Raw genomic sequence first — 14565 nt, 5'->3', positions numbered from 1 at the left:
GCACAATGCCCACCAGGCCACATCATGCCGATAAGCTCCTGTGGGGTTGACGAAACAAGGGGAAAGTAATTCTCCCACCACATAAGCATACTCCAGCAGAGGCCTGCCACTCTGGCTGGGATGGAGGCCAGCGGTTTCATATTTTACACTTGCAATTGGAAATGTATGTCCACAATATACAAATGGAAACCATTACTCAAACAAGTCTTGGATAGGGTAACAAAAATCCAGAGTGTTTGCCTAGGTGTCTTAAAGTGTCCAGGCTCACACCCCTCAGGCAGTCTAGAGAAAACATGAAAATTGTCCATAGGTATGCATCAATAAAGGAGACGTTCCACCTTGTGGTTCCAAGTAACATCACTGAGAACTCAAGCTCTGGTCTAAAATGCCACTTTGAACTACTTGGTGGAAAATAACTCCAGTGTTGATATCTATTGAAGAACAATTCTATACAGGCAATGTTAATTTGTAAATAAATAAATAACTACATAAATACGTTCTGGCTCACAATTTCTCAGAAGCCCCATAGTGCTAATGCTGAATGTTGTGGTTTAAGATTACAAAGGCTGTATCGTCTTGATTTCACCTCATGAACTTTTCTTCCAATGATAAACTCTCCCTGCCCCTTTATTCACTCTTCCAAGTTCTTTTTCTATCTTGCTTTCTCTCTTTGTCACTGTTTTTCGCCCTCTCTTTATTTCCGCCTTGGTTGCTTTTCTCGCTCGTATTCTGGGTCAAAGTCTGACGAATATAAATATGTTTTTGGGCCAAAACGAAGGGTTTTGGTGGCCTCCACCTTCAACTGTATTCATTCTACAATCTGCAGCTAAAAAGCCTGTCCTATCAGAAGGACACACAGGATTTAAAAGGGGTGTTAGCACAACCATGCATTGGGGAAAAAATACCATGACCATTGGCTCAAAAGAGATAGTAGGTATTTTCAGTTTTGAGACATTCTACCTTCTGTGAGGCAGTCTTAAGCCTCTTCCAATGGGCTGGCTCTATAACGGTGAGACCGGTGCCACTGTACCGGGTGCCGACCAGGTGCCGACTTCGGGGGTGCTGTGTTTGCAAGCGTATTGCAGTTTAAAAAGTACCTGCTTCCGCGTTCTTTGCCTCCAGCAATTTTCATACAACAATTAAAGTGTCATTATAACTGATTAAAGTTCTTCCTGGAGTGAGATCGTAGTTTTGTCTAGTGGAACTTTTGACTCAAAGTAGGAAGGGTTAATATAAATAGGTCAGTGCATTTGTCAGAGAGATCCTTTTGTTACTTGCAGTGTATACGTTTAAATCCTAATATAGAACAGTGAGCTAATACCCGTCAGTAAAGAGCTGCATGCAAACTGCAAGGTATAGATTAGAGCGTTAGGATTCTTTCACCAGTCTTCCAATATTCTACTATTGCAAAACGGGTTAAATTTGGTTGAATGTTAAAACATTTTTTATTATATTTATTATAACCCCCAACCGTGGTGTTCTGTTTTACTTTTGAGTTTGTGCTTCTCCAGAACAAACAACTCAAACCATACTGTCTCTCAGTATGGAGGACATGTGCCTCCTACACCTTGCAGTCCTCTGTCTTATGTAACATTCCTTCTCATGAATTTACACACATAAGATTGATTGTCTCTGTGTAATGTGTGTGTGAAGTAAAGTGCTCTGACACCCTGCACTGGTATAAGTGGCACTATAAATCTAATTAAATTCATCTGAGTGAGAGAGTGGTTATGGAGACTTAAGGTGCACTGTTGAAGGGTGGTAGGGAGGGAATCCTTGGCAAAGGTGGCCTTTGGGGACGCCAACAAACATTGTTGCACAGGGCGCTACCAGTGGTAAAGCCGGCCCTGCCTCTTCCCTATACTTGGTCACAAGACACCCTGGGTATTGTACCACTTGGGGGAAGGTGGGGTAGAATGGTGGAAGCTAGCCCTTAGAGCTTTACAGAACTCAGTGGCCAAGGTTTGTTCGGCCTTTGCCGGGTGGAACCTGTGATACACCACATGTGAATTGAAGGCTTGGTTGTGAGAGAAACCATGATGAGCAAAGTGGGCTTAGAAAAGGGATATTTTGTGAAGCATCTTACCTTGCGCAGAGGCCATCTCTACGAGCCCTGAAAAAGAAGGAAAATGTACAATAATTATAACTTTACATTAATGACAGCAGAATCGGTTTTAACATGGCATTTGAGGCTTACGAGCAGCGGTGATAACAGATATAAGGGCTACTAAACAATATTCGATTTATTATCTGTGGATGGAAGAAACCGCCGAGGAAAACCTAGGAATCTCTTGATACACACAGGCACATATGCACGAATTAGCTATATATGTATTTATGTATGCCTTCTTGGGGGGGTGAGGTGTTGTGTGGTGTGGCATGGCGTGTGTGTGTGTGTGTGTGTGTGTCCAATGGGTTTAAGTATGTGCTAGGCCTAGTGAAGTGTGATTGGTCATATGATGGTCATTCCGGCAATAGAATATTATACTTGGCACTTGGAAGGTGAGGTTGGCCCTGGTAAGGGAGGTTGGCCCTGGACCTGAGTCTCACCTTAGTAAGTGAGGCTCGCCCAGTAAGTGAGGCTTGCCCTGGACATGCACGAATGAAAGAGTGGAGCAGAGTGCAGTGCCATAGAGTTGTGCAAAGTCAAGTGACGCCGGATGGAGTAGAGCGGCATAGAGTAGAGTGGTGCAGTACCATAGAGTGGTGCAGGGTAGAGGGCAGTGGCAAAAGAACAGAGTGGACTGGTGTAGAGTGCAGTGGTGCAGAGCGGCTGTCCGTGCAGGTAAGCATGGTGGGGCAGGGGATTAAAGAGATGATGGAATAGGGAAAAGTTACATAAATAAATCCTATTCCATGTTCACTCAACATCACCCACCCCACCGCGCTTACCAGCATGGACCGTTGCTGGTGGTGCAGAGTATAATGGCATACAGTAGATTGGCACAGAGTAGAGTGGCGTGGAGTGCTGTGGCCTAGAGTAAACTGCTGTGGTGTAGAGTGGCACAGAGTAGAGTGTCAGATTGCAGTGGCATAAAGTGCAGTGGCCTAGAGTAGAGTGCAGTGGCACAGAGTAGAGTGGCATAGTGGTGTATAGTGCAGTGGCATGGAGCAGAGGTATAAAGTGCAGTTGCGTAGAGTGACACAGTTTTGTGGTGATGGCATAGAGTTCAGCAGCGTAAACTTATATTGATATAGAGTGGAGTGGAATGGAGTGGTGCAGAGTAGAGTGCTGTGGTGTGGAGTGCAATGGTACAGAGTGGAATGGTGTAGAGTAGAATGATGCAGAGTAGAGTGCAGTGTGATAGAGTACAGTGGCGTAGAGTGCAGGGCAGGGTGTGGGAGGGAAAACAGCAACTTGGAAGGGGGATGGGTGGGAGGGAATAGAAGCTACATAGACAGGGGTATGAGAGACAGGCGTTAAACCCCAAGCACCTATTTGAGTGCTTGAATACAAAGAAAAATGACCTCCACAAACAGGAAAACATGAATGGTCACATGTACTTGGCCTATGCCCCAGGGGAGGGACAAACACAAGAAGAGGACAGGACGCCCACATTCCAAAACAAAAACAGGGACAAAGGAAATTAAACCGCCACTGAAATTAAGAAATGGTAATCTATGGGCGGGCTGTAAACCCACAATAGGTAAATAACAAGTCTTGTAGAGAATATCAAGGCGAAATCTCAAAACAGTCTCTATTGCTTTTTCTTTTTACAATCAGCGACTATTGACACACTCAGTCGCCTAATATGAAGAAATGTCAGAACTCAACTGCAGTAACCTATTTTAGATGAGTTCTGAGTCACGACGACTGCTGACAAAGTCAGCAACAGAAGGGTAAGGACAGGTCATGAAGAAATACTTGGCTTTTTCAATTTCTGCTTGGTTTCTGTAGCTGTAAAGTGACAAACCGAAAGGACAAAAGGAGATATTTATGGCAACATGTTTATTTTTTGCACTCTTTAAGTAATTTTAGAGAAGTTATACATTTTCTGCATGTTTTTATACATTCTGGGTTGCTGAACCTTTTTTTTCCCTTTTAAAAAACTGACTTGTGTGAATCGGATTTGAATATCTTGTTTCAGCAAACATCTAACCACGTTTTGATGGGTTTAATTTACCACTAGGGATTCTATTTTTATTCTTCCTGTTTGCAAACAAGCTCGGTCTTTCATATGAAAGCGCTATGTACCAAGAATTATAGTGGTTTGTAGAAAAGGCGATTGTGTGCCCATGTATTTTAAAGGTACCAAGTACCCCTGCCATATATGATAAGGCCATTAAAAGTCATCTTGGAGTTCCACACCCTAATAGGGGAATTCAGCCTTCGGCCTTGTTCATCCATATGTTCTTGGAATTCTTCAGGGACTAGCAATCTCCTTGTAATGCAAGGCAGAGCGTAGTACATCCCACAAATAACATTAAAAGGGTGTTTTGAGCTATGCCGAAAAGTGCAGGGCAACCGCTGCCTATGTGAATAAATAGTAAATGACTACATGATGAGAGTGGCATGCAATGTGACGACAAAATTAGTTTGTTTACCACACACTAAAATCCGATAGTAAACTACAAAATAGCTAATTTCAGGTAGTTTTCAAGCATTTTTGGGGCACATTTTCAAGAAACGGCAACAAAGAATTTCAATTTGGTTGAGAAGGTACTAATCAAGATAAAAGCTTTGACTTGGGAACAATGAATGTATTTTCGGACAACAGCATGGAGATTTGTGCTGACATTTTATTCTGTGAAAATAATAAACCGATATTTTAAAACAAAATGAAAACGTTACTAAACAATCTAACACTTTGATGATTTCGGCAGATGTAAAACCACTTTGTGCTAATTTGAGCGTTTTATGAGTTATTCTATTTCTTGCTGCTAGAGGGATCTTGAATATACACAATTGAAGTCTGCTATCTAAACCTCAATAAACAGGATGGTAGATCAGCGGTCCAAGCCCGAGTGATAGGGTTTTTCAATCCCTTTGGTGCCCTTTCCACGTAGATTGTCTGTAATACTATTTGATCACCACTTTACAGAGAAAGAGTAGAATTGGAAAATGAAAGGAAGTGGATGGCAACTTGTATCACTTGGAATTGAAAGGAAGCCTCCAATTACACACCTTAACTAAATCTTGTGAATTTTATAGTTTCTCCTGGAAAACGTGTGTTTACACACATTGTTTGATCTAGTGTTTTACAAAGCTTTCAAACTCTACCATCCTTGGAGTGAGAATTGGGATTGCTTGGCAAACCATGAAGTATTGAAATATGTAGACACCACTTTGCAAGCCATTTGTTTAAAACCCATGCCATTACAAAGCGGCCATAACAATGACCGAGTTGTTACACCGCATACCATTACAATGCAAGTCATTACAATGACTTGCTGTAGGGGGCGCTGGATTTTGGAATAGTACAATTTACTATTCCAACTTCAGTCTGTGTAACAGTAGGGAAGGTATTGGATTTAAAATCCAACGCCGTCTGCCCCCTACAGCAAGTCGTTGTAACGGCTTGCGCTGTAATGGCATGCGATGTAAGTATGTGTGCATTGTCATGACCCCATTTTAATGGCATGCGATGTGTAAACATCATTGTAAATGATGTTTACCGTAGAGACGTGGACCTGTATGCCCCACTTGCTTCAAACTTCACTAGCTAAAGTTACTCCTCTTTTAAAAGAGCTTCCACTCTGAAGAATTTAAAGAAATTAGGATTACTGGTAAGTAATCTAACATTCTGAAGGTTCTATTCTTTCTTGCACTAGCATTTCTTGTGAGGTGAATTCAACCTCTGCACAGAAAACAATTCAGCTGCATGTTTAAAATGTAAGGCCTTCCGGTGTGGTTAACAAAACAAAAAAACCTTGCCCACCGTTCACCTATAGTCCACAGTAAATCAATACATGATTTGGTTCTCCCTCAATAACAAACAATGTATAATATATACCTCCTTTCCATTATTATTAAAAAGTAGACATATTTGAAAAAAAATATGTAATGCATCAATAGAATTTATCAAAAAGAGGTTGCCTCCTTACCCTATATTATTAATTCTTAAACACTCATACACACTCTTTAATCTGATTTCTGTAGTGTTTGGGAGGGGATCCTCCTCAGTTGATGATGCATAGTTTCAATATTCAAAGATACTGTTGTCCTCAAGAAAAATATCTTATTAAAGCAAATTGGCGCACATTTTAGGGGGTTTCAATAGATTAGTACGACCTTCTTCAGGACATGTACAACATATGAACAAATCAAGTGCGTGTAAATCCTCATCAATGCCACTATTACTCGGGTTCCCCCAAGTTTTTAAGTTGTGAAAATATAATGCCTGCACACCTTACTGGCTATCATAGATTGTACTGATGTTACCAGTATGGCCACAAAAAATCTCCGAAAGCTGGACCAATCAAAAGCGAGAGCGGATGGTTAGAAATGACTGGCCAATAAATTAGTAGTAATAGAGCAAGGAGGATTATACTAAAGGAATTGTGGAGTCTAATTCACTTGTCATTGTTTACGAGGAAAACCAAAGCAACCGCTCAGACCTTAGAGAATACCTCTAGTAGTGCTGTTAGCAAAAGTAATATAAAGTAAAGAAGCAAGGTTGAATATAAAAATGACACTAACTGCAAAGTTCAGACCATCAACATACAACCCCTGAAGGTGAAGGGCTGAACAGAGACAATAGAAGAGAGTCAGAATCAAGCGACCTCTAGCTACCTAGTAAGAAATCACTCCTTGTGGACCACATCAAAAGTTTTATTTGAATGTGGAACCCCAGCTAATAGGGCATCTGAGCCATGTGGAATTAATCCATGAACTAGCAAACTTTAGAAGAGGCCCAATACACAGCGACACCAACCACAAGATGCAAACAATAGTGGCACACAAAGGAAGCCAAGCAAGCACTCAAACAGAGTAAGCACGCCCTCCAAAAAGTGAAAATCAGGGAAGACCATGTCCATGGAGTGTCAAGGATAAAACAGAAGTGAAAAGAGTGGAACCATGCGACTATCAAAAAACAAACCATGCACAGCAAGAGGTGAGCAGCCAAGACAACACCAAAAAAGCTGCATCAAAAGATCGGAAAGCTCAAATACTCCTCTAACATCCAGCATAGAAAATATGAAAGAGGTAATGTTAGGACAGGTATGTTCCCTAAATGGTGAATGGGCTGTACCACCTTGATGTGAGTGCCAGACTGCATGTAAAACTGGTATATTGACTTTGGTTGGCCCAATCTGCATGCTAATCTAGCATGTGTGTAGACGCCTAAGTCTGTCCCTCATAATGCGATGTCTAGAAACATTTCTGCAGCCTGGAACGGTGCATAAATTGTGCCATCATAATAGTCAGAGGTTTACTTACATACCCTGGATAAATAACATAACTCAGTGGTGGCAGCAAACAGAGTTATGGGGAATCTTTGGTATGATGAGAACTTTTTCTCTGTGTTTGGAGAAAGTACAGTAACCTGAGATGTCTTCCCTAAAGCTCCACTTTCATGCATATGAACACTTTGTGCGGACATTCCATGTGCATGGGTGTCAAGTGCAAGTATGTGTGTGTTTAGAATAACAGAATGCATGTTAAGAATTTGAGTACTGTGACCAGAGGGGGTAGATGCAGATGCTGAAATGAGGGAGAGGAAAACAGAAACATCCTTTACTCTGACGTTTTTACTTCGTAGTACATTTCCACGCATTTTTTAGATCGTAAAGATTGTTGGCACGCAAGTCTTTCCATCGTAAGACTAAACCATGCATTTCAGGATAATTAAAAAAGGGGGCTTGGGGGGGGGGGGTGTCTCCCCCCAAAACTTTAACATGTTCAATTATTAACAAAGGAGTAAAGGACAAATGGAATTACATTTTTTATTAAAATGAATGTGTACATTTCCAACCGTAGGTGGAAGTGTTACACTGTGATAGATTTTTTCAGGGGCAGTAAGCCTAGTAAAAGTATGTGTGGTGGTGGAATGCGTGATGAAGGTGTTTGTAATGTGAATGAATATAAATGCGTGGTAGTGGTATGTGTTGTGTAATGTGCGTTGTAAAGACGTGTGTGGTGAAGGAAGGCGTGGTAATGTCACACAACCTAGGGAGAATGGAGATTGTGCTACTGGTAGAAATTCAATGGGGACCTTGTCAGCAAAGGAGTACTGCCTAGTTGTTCCTGAATACGGCAAATGGTAGTGGCAGATCTTAAATTTATGTTGTTGAAGTGGAATAAGGTTCTAGGCTGGGCTTTCCATTTTGTAATCCATTATTGTCACTTCTGAAAGGCTGATACAAGTCAGTGCAGCTTTCTTGCATTGTGCTCTTACTTTGGATAATCCTAGTTTAGGCAAGCTTCATTGCAACTTGCTACAATAGTCATCACCTTACAAAAGCGAGCAGCCAAAAAATGACATTTGAGAAGCTACAAATAACATATGAAAGAGAGCCTAAAACACTTCCGAAACCTCTGACAGTGAACCCCCATCCACTATCTGGAAAATTAACATAAAAGTGTGATCAAAACCACTTCACTGAGTTTCTGTTCAAAATTCTTCTTGATCAATGAAGGGAGTACTTTGAAAAGTATTCAAGGGTTTGCTGTGTGATCAGGACTGGAGTCCGCAGAAAAGCCAGTCTACCAGAAGCGAGTACTGCAGAAGTCAAGGATCTGCCTAGAGTCTAAAAGCATGCCTGCCTGCTCAGAAAGGCAAAGATAGCCTGGCTCTGCGGGGCGAGAGTCTGCCCAGGAGGAGAAGCCAAGGGTTTTCCTGTAATGAGGAGAATCCAGAAGTAGCCAACGGGCTTAAGGCAGTAAGGTCGTTGTTGTCCGGGATTGTGAGGAGCCTCACACTATAGTTATAGTTGTGAACTGTATGAAGAAGTTACTCACTTGAGCATCATCATGCCTGGTAATTCCTCCAGAGGCCCCAAAAGGTTTGGTGCATCTGCTTCCATTGAAAGAGTTTTTCTCTCAGGAGCAGCTTAATCGGCCTAGAGGCCTAAACTGCCAAAGACCAGCACTTACTTGCATATATCCAGAGGCCACAGCTAATGAAGTCCAATGGTCGAGTAGCAGGCTTGACACTACTCAATGTTTGTAGCCTAGCAAGGAGACCGGCCTCTGACTGCAGTCCTCCTTCACCAACAATCAAACTCAAGGGTGCAAGGTAGCTAACCTCATCAGTCAGGAATGCTGATCCACAAAGCTATTGAGCAAGTAGCATGGCGCTCTGCATACATCAAATTAGAGACTGTGGCTGATTCATTTGTAGGTGAATCATTCTGTTGGTAGACTAACTGTTAGACCTGTCAGCCTTAGGGTGGTCTTCATTAGACAGTTTGAATGCTTACCCCCTCTTTTTGTTGGCCTTAGGACTCTGAGCTTTTTAACCCCCTAAACATGGTTACATTTGGCATATCCACACTTGGGATATTTAATTTACCTCTAAGTCCCTAGACTACTAATAGTGAGCCTGCAGCATGGTTTGTGCCACCAATACAAGTATGCCTTTAAACAGGTCTCAAGCTTGCCACTAAAGAGCCTTTGTGTGCTGTTTTACTTTCACTTCAATTTGGTATTTAAGACCCTTTGCAAAGCCTTTAACTCCTCTTTTATTACACATACATCACCCTTGAGGTAGGCCCTAGGTAGCCCCTAGGACAGGCTGCTGTGTACTGTGTACATAAAAAGGACATGTACTTTTAATTTTTTCACGTTGTAGTAGTGAAAAACACCTTCATTCGTTTTTCACTATTGTGCAGCCTGCTTCTCGCATAAACTAACATTGGGAATTCCCTAATACACCTTTAGGCTGTAATTCTCGATTAGAAAGGAGAAACTCTCTCATGTTTCATATCTTTGGAATGGTGATGAAAAATCCTCATAACTGGTAAAGTTGGATTTAACTTTATTATATTAGAAATGCCACTTTTAGAAGGTGGTCATTCCTCTACTCTTACAGCTTTCTGTTCCTGCCGCCAGACTCCAATTCACGTCTGGGGAGGGTGACAGCTTTACTTTGCGCATTCCCTCTTGACAGGCACAAACACTGAAAGGGTAGGTGTGCCTGAGTGCCCATCTGCATTCTGATGGCTTATCCTGGGCAAGATGAGAGGTGGAGCTGACATACCTGAAAAGGCAGTATCCTGTTCCCACACAAATGGGCTGATTACCCCCTACGCATAGTCTGGAGCCAGGGCTGGGAAGAAAGGACTTCTGTGCATTTCAAAGACCTTTTTCGAAGTCAATCCGACTTCAAAGGCACAACTGGGTATAAGTACTGGTCTCAAACCCCCTCAAATCAAACACTTCTGGACCTGTAACTAATCTCTGTCAGAAGAACTGCTGTGCAGATACAAGGACTGACACTTTGCTGGAATGCAGATCTGGAAGACCTGCTTTTCTGATGAGCTACCCTGCTGCCTTCTGCTTGCTGACCCTGAGGGACAGCTGGACTCAGCCTTAAAACCAAAGTGATGTCTAAGGCTTTTTTGACTTGCCTTCTGCCATATGAGACTTAGGGCTGTCAAAGTCTCTACCCCTGCTCCTGTGCCTAATTCTCTGGAAGTAGATCCAGATACTAAACTATTATCTCTCATCATTATAGCTACTATCTATGTAAAAAAGAAAATGCAGAATTCCTGAGGAAGGCAAACGGCCGAAACGCGTTGAAGGGAATATATTCTGTATTCAAGAAATGAAGTTATAAATTGTTTAAACTAAAAAAAAATTATGAATCAATCAGTGTAAAATTACTGTCATGTGTTATATGTAAAAAAAACTTTGTATAAAAATAACAAAAATGTTTTGATAAAATATATAAATGAAGTAAGATATAAGAAAAAAATTGATAAACTTTTAAAAAATAAAATAGAAATGCTTAACAGAAGCTAGTTGGTGGAAATTGATCTATCCAAAACAACGTCTTGCTTACTCAGAAGTAAATGTGCACGTAATCCGGTGTGTACGGTTCATTTTTACAAAAAGTAGATCCAGATACTTGCACCAATAAAATCGATACACCTCCTGCTGTCTGCTTGGAGTAAAACAACCACATCAATCACTGCATCGTCGCCACTGAAGGACAAATGACGATATTTGACAACTTTAGAGAAACCAGGTGCATCGGCACCACACAGCACTGAAATAACTGAATCGCCACCACCACTGAAGGACGATTGACACATCCCTTCTACGAGTGTGGAGAAACCCAGCACATCAGTTCGTAATCAACCCATCACGGATATGGCGCTTGGTCTTCAGAAACCACAGCATTGCCATAAACACCTGTGAAAAATCAATGCATCCCTTCATCTGAGGGAGTGTCATCGATCGGGCATCCCGGATCTCATGTTTGCGACAAGGACTTAGGTACTTTTGCTCAGCGGGCACTGTGAGTCCTGTAGCCGGCCTGCCCTCCTTTATCAATGGCCTGAACTCTTGACTTTGTCCCAGTCCAAGGCGACCCTTTTTAACCCCTATAGTGCTATTTGCTTCTAAGTGCTATAACTGCATTTATTCTTTAAAAATTCGTAACTCAACTTCTACTCGTAGGCTTTTCGTCATTCTTGTCTTATTTTACTTTCAGAATCAATCTATTTTTATTTTTCTAAATCTTTGTGGAGTCTTTTTGTAGTGTTTTTATTGTGTTGTGTTGCATAAACACTTTTTCACATTGACTCTTTATATTAGCCTGACTGATCTGTGCCAAGCTACCAGAGGGTGAGCACAGGTAATCTTTTAGTGTGTATCTGACTTACCCAGACTATGATTGTGGTTCCTGCTTGTACAGAGTACATATTCCGACAACCTCAAACCCAATTTCGAAGACTAACCTTCCCTGATATAAAACATTTGGGCATACAGCCTATTGAATGGATTACGAACTATCAATTGGGGTAATTGATCATGAGTAGCACCTGTGCCTAATCAAAAACATTTAACTGTATTTCCCCCGCTGAGTCATCAAATATGTAGAGAGTGGAAGAGGGGGGGATAGAAGAGGGGGGAGTGAGATTCAGAGAGATGGAGAGAGACAGGGTAGGAGGGAATAAACTCTATAGGGCAATCACACTTCACCCTAGCTCATTAGTGAGGATGCCATCTTTTAACTGAATCTTTTTTCTTTTCTTTAAGTGTGTAGCATTTTGTTTTGATGTGAGATTGAAAGTGCCCTTATTTAATTTAAGAAAAGCACTGGTCTTGACAGTATTTCATTGTATCGGCTGCCCACCACCCAACATCCCGAAAAGCCTTTAACTGCTAGCCCTCTCTACCATGAGAGTCAAAGGGGGAAGGGGTGAACTTGGCCCAGTTTGTGGAGCTGTAGTTGGACAGATCCCAAGACAACTTTAGCAACTGACCAAAACAACCGTGTTTGGGGCCCAGTAGCATTCCAAAATGTCTCTGACAGGAAACTGAACCCTTGTTCTAGAACCAAAGAACAAACAGAACCCTACACCAAGATAGACAAAAGAAAGACAGAAGGAGAAGGCCCTGCCTTGTAATGTAAACCTTGGCTAACAACTGCAATCTCGAGGATGCTAGGATCCCACAAGTCAGAGAACTCTAATATGCTAGAAAAGCCTCTGATGCTCACCCACCGACATGGCAGCCACCTCCCACAACTTGTGAACAGGGAGGCAGGAACAGAACAAGAGGGACACAGATAAAAAAAGGACTGGATCAGAGTCTCAAACAATGTGCAGACGTTCCAGAGGTTTGAGACACACAAACAGAGAGCCTGGTGGTATGGAATGTTTCTGTCAAGGCTGGAACCCAGATATGGGCTGGGCTAGCCCCAGCAGATGGTGACTGGCAGGGAGAGAAGATAGCTAGCCACAAGCACAGCCATCAAATCCATGAAGATGTGACAAGGACTCTGACAGTAAAACAAAGGAAGTAGTGAACATAAGGAGGCCAAGTCACGCCACACAAACGGCTTATGAAGTTGACCAGAAGACCCGCAGTGCCCTGGGGAAAATCAAAGAGCATGGGCTAGCTACATTTAATGTGCCTCTCCACCACAAATGAGAGGTGGCAACATCTGGACGCTGCCACCACCCTAGCACCAGCAACTGCAAACCTGGAGAATGAAGTTCCTGGGTGCAGCAACATACCTGCAGCCAGTGAGGCGTGAAGCAAGCCTGGCAGTAGCCACACATTTGGAGTAAAAATGGCCAGGTCACTCGAAGCCAGTGGGCATCAAAGGAAATGATTGGAATATGGAAGCACCTGGAAGTTGGAGAACAGTGTTGTTCATGTGACCGTGTACCCAGGAGTACCTATTGCCACACTGTATGTAGGGTGTCTCTAGTCCACACAACACACTCCATGGCATCCAGGAGAAAGAGCATGTCAAGCATGACTGCGTGACAAGTCCCACAGAAGAGCAAACCTCAGGACGAGCCAATAGGCACCATATAAGAGAAGGAAGTCAAAAAGAAAGCTGTATAAATGGCAGAGAAGACAGAGCATAAAGGAAAGAGTCAGGCATGACACCCTGGCCACCCCAGTAATTGAAATGTGCCACAACTGAGTTCTCCAGTGTTCAAATAACAAGGAGAATGCCATCTGCCCACCTGCATCAGTGTAGGTATGTAATAGCCTTGTTTATGAGCTCATTCAGCGATAAAAGTTTCACCTTGATCCAGCCTGCACTCCGCTTTAAGCAGGCTGTGATCTCTCTGCATCCAGTCAATATTTTCCCTTTGCATGCTGGGACTTTTATTTCTGATTTTATAAGGGATAAACCGGACAATCCTAAACTGCATAGCAAATAAAAAAACACCCACACACAACAAATACACACAGCTGTTCTAGATAAGTTAATGACCGGCGGACATGTCAAATTTGAAAGAGCTCCGGCCTAATATATCTGCTCAAGTGAATGATGCACACAGGTTTCGATAGTTGTGACTGAGGGTGCAGCCCCCAGCTATGGCCACGGTCTCTTACCTGTGCTCAAGTGAACGAGAAGAATGAGCGCCAAGCCAGGCCCGGGCATCTCTTCTTCCAGCCGTCGGCACTCACTGTCTGCCAATAGATTCGGAGTGAAACTCAAACCACGACGTTTAAAAAAATAAATACAAGACTAAAAGATTTGAAAAGCTGAGCTTCAGTTGGGAAGCGAAAGTTCTCTCTCCACCCACTTAAGAAGTCGGCGCGCAGGGGCGAAGGAACCAGAGGGAGTGTATTTGAAGTTAACCTTTCTTCGTGCGGACTCGTCTTCTAAAACGAGTGTGTGTCTCTGAACCGGTTTTGATGATGATCCACAGGTGCGCTTCAGGGCGGAGATACCAATGACAGGGAGCGATCCAATCACCTGAGCGCAGCAGAAACATGCCAGCAGCCTCACACATACTACCAGGGGCACGGAAAAGAGGTGTGGGGTGACTCGGCTCCCCGGAGGGCGGGGCTAGTCAACAGAAGAACTTCTAACGACCCTGTCCCTTCTCGGTCGCCTTAAGGAGGCTGTTAATGGTTGCTTTTGCTTTCAAACATGTAGGTTGGGTTCAGAACAGGCATTGGCAACTATTTCTAGGCGACAAGGG

At 42.7% G+C, this 14565-nt stretch overlaps 1 protein-coding gene across 1 annotated transcript in view; it reads right to left on the bottom strand.

Moving 5' to 3' along the window:
• Window positions 1-14246, bottom strand: part of LOC147703605 (serine protease 33-like) — a 145155-nt gene extending 130909 nt beyond the window's left edge. The window contains exons 1-2 of the mRNA XM_086931941.1: window positions 13970-14246; window positions 2087-2113 (exon numbers count right to left, since the gene is read on the bottom strand). Of these exons, the coding sequence (XP_086788067.1) occupies window positions 2087-2113; window positions 13970-14018 (76 nt within the window). The 5' untranslated portion in view covers window positions 14019-14246. The remainder of the gene's footprint in view (window positions 1-2086; window positions 2114-13969) is intronic.
• Between the last annotated feature and the right edge of the window lie 319 nt (window positions 14247-14565).

The sequence above is a fragment of the Lissotriton vulgaris genome, chromosome 7 (genome assembly GCF_964263255.1).
Source record: "Lissotriton vulgaris chromosome 7, aLisVul1.2, whole genome shotgun sequence".
Taxonomy (NCBI): Eukaryota; Metazoa; Chordata; class Amphibia; order Caudata; family Salamandridae; genus Lissotriton; species Lissotriton vulgaris.
Note: the sequence above shows the minus strand (reverse complement) of the source record. Positions and strands in the feature narration are given on the sequence as shown.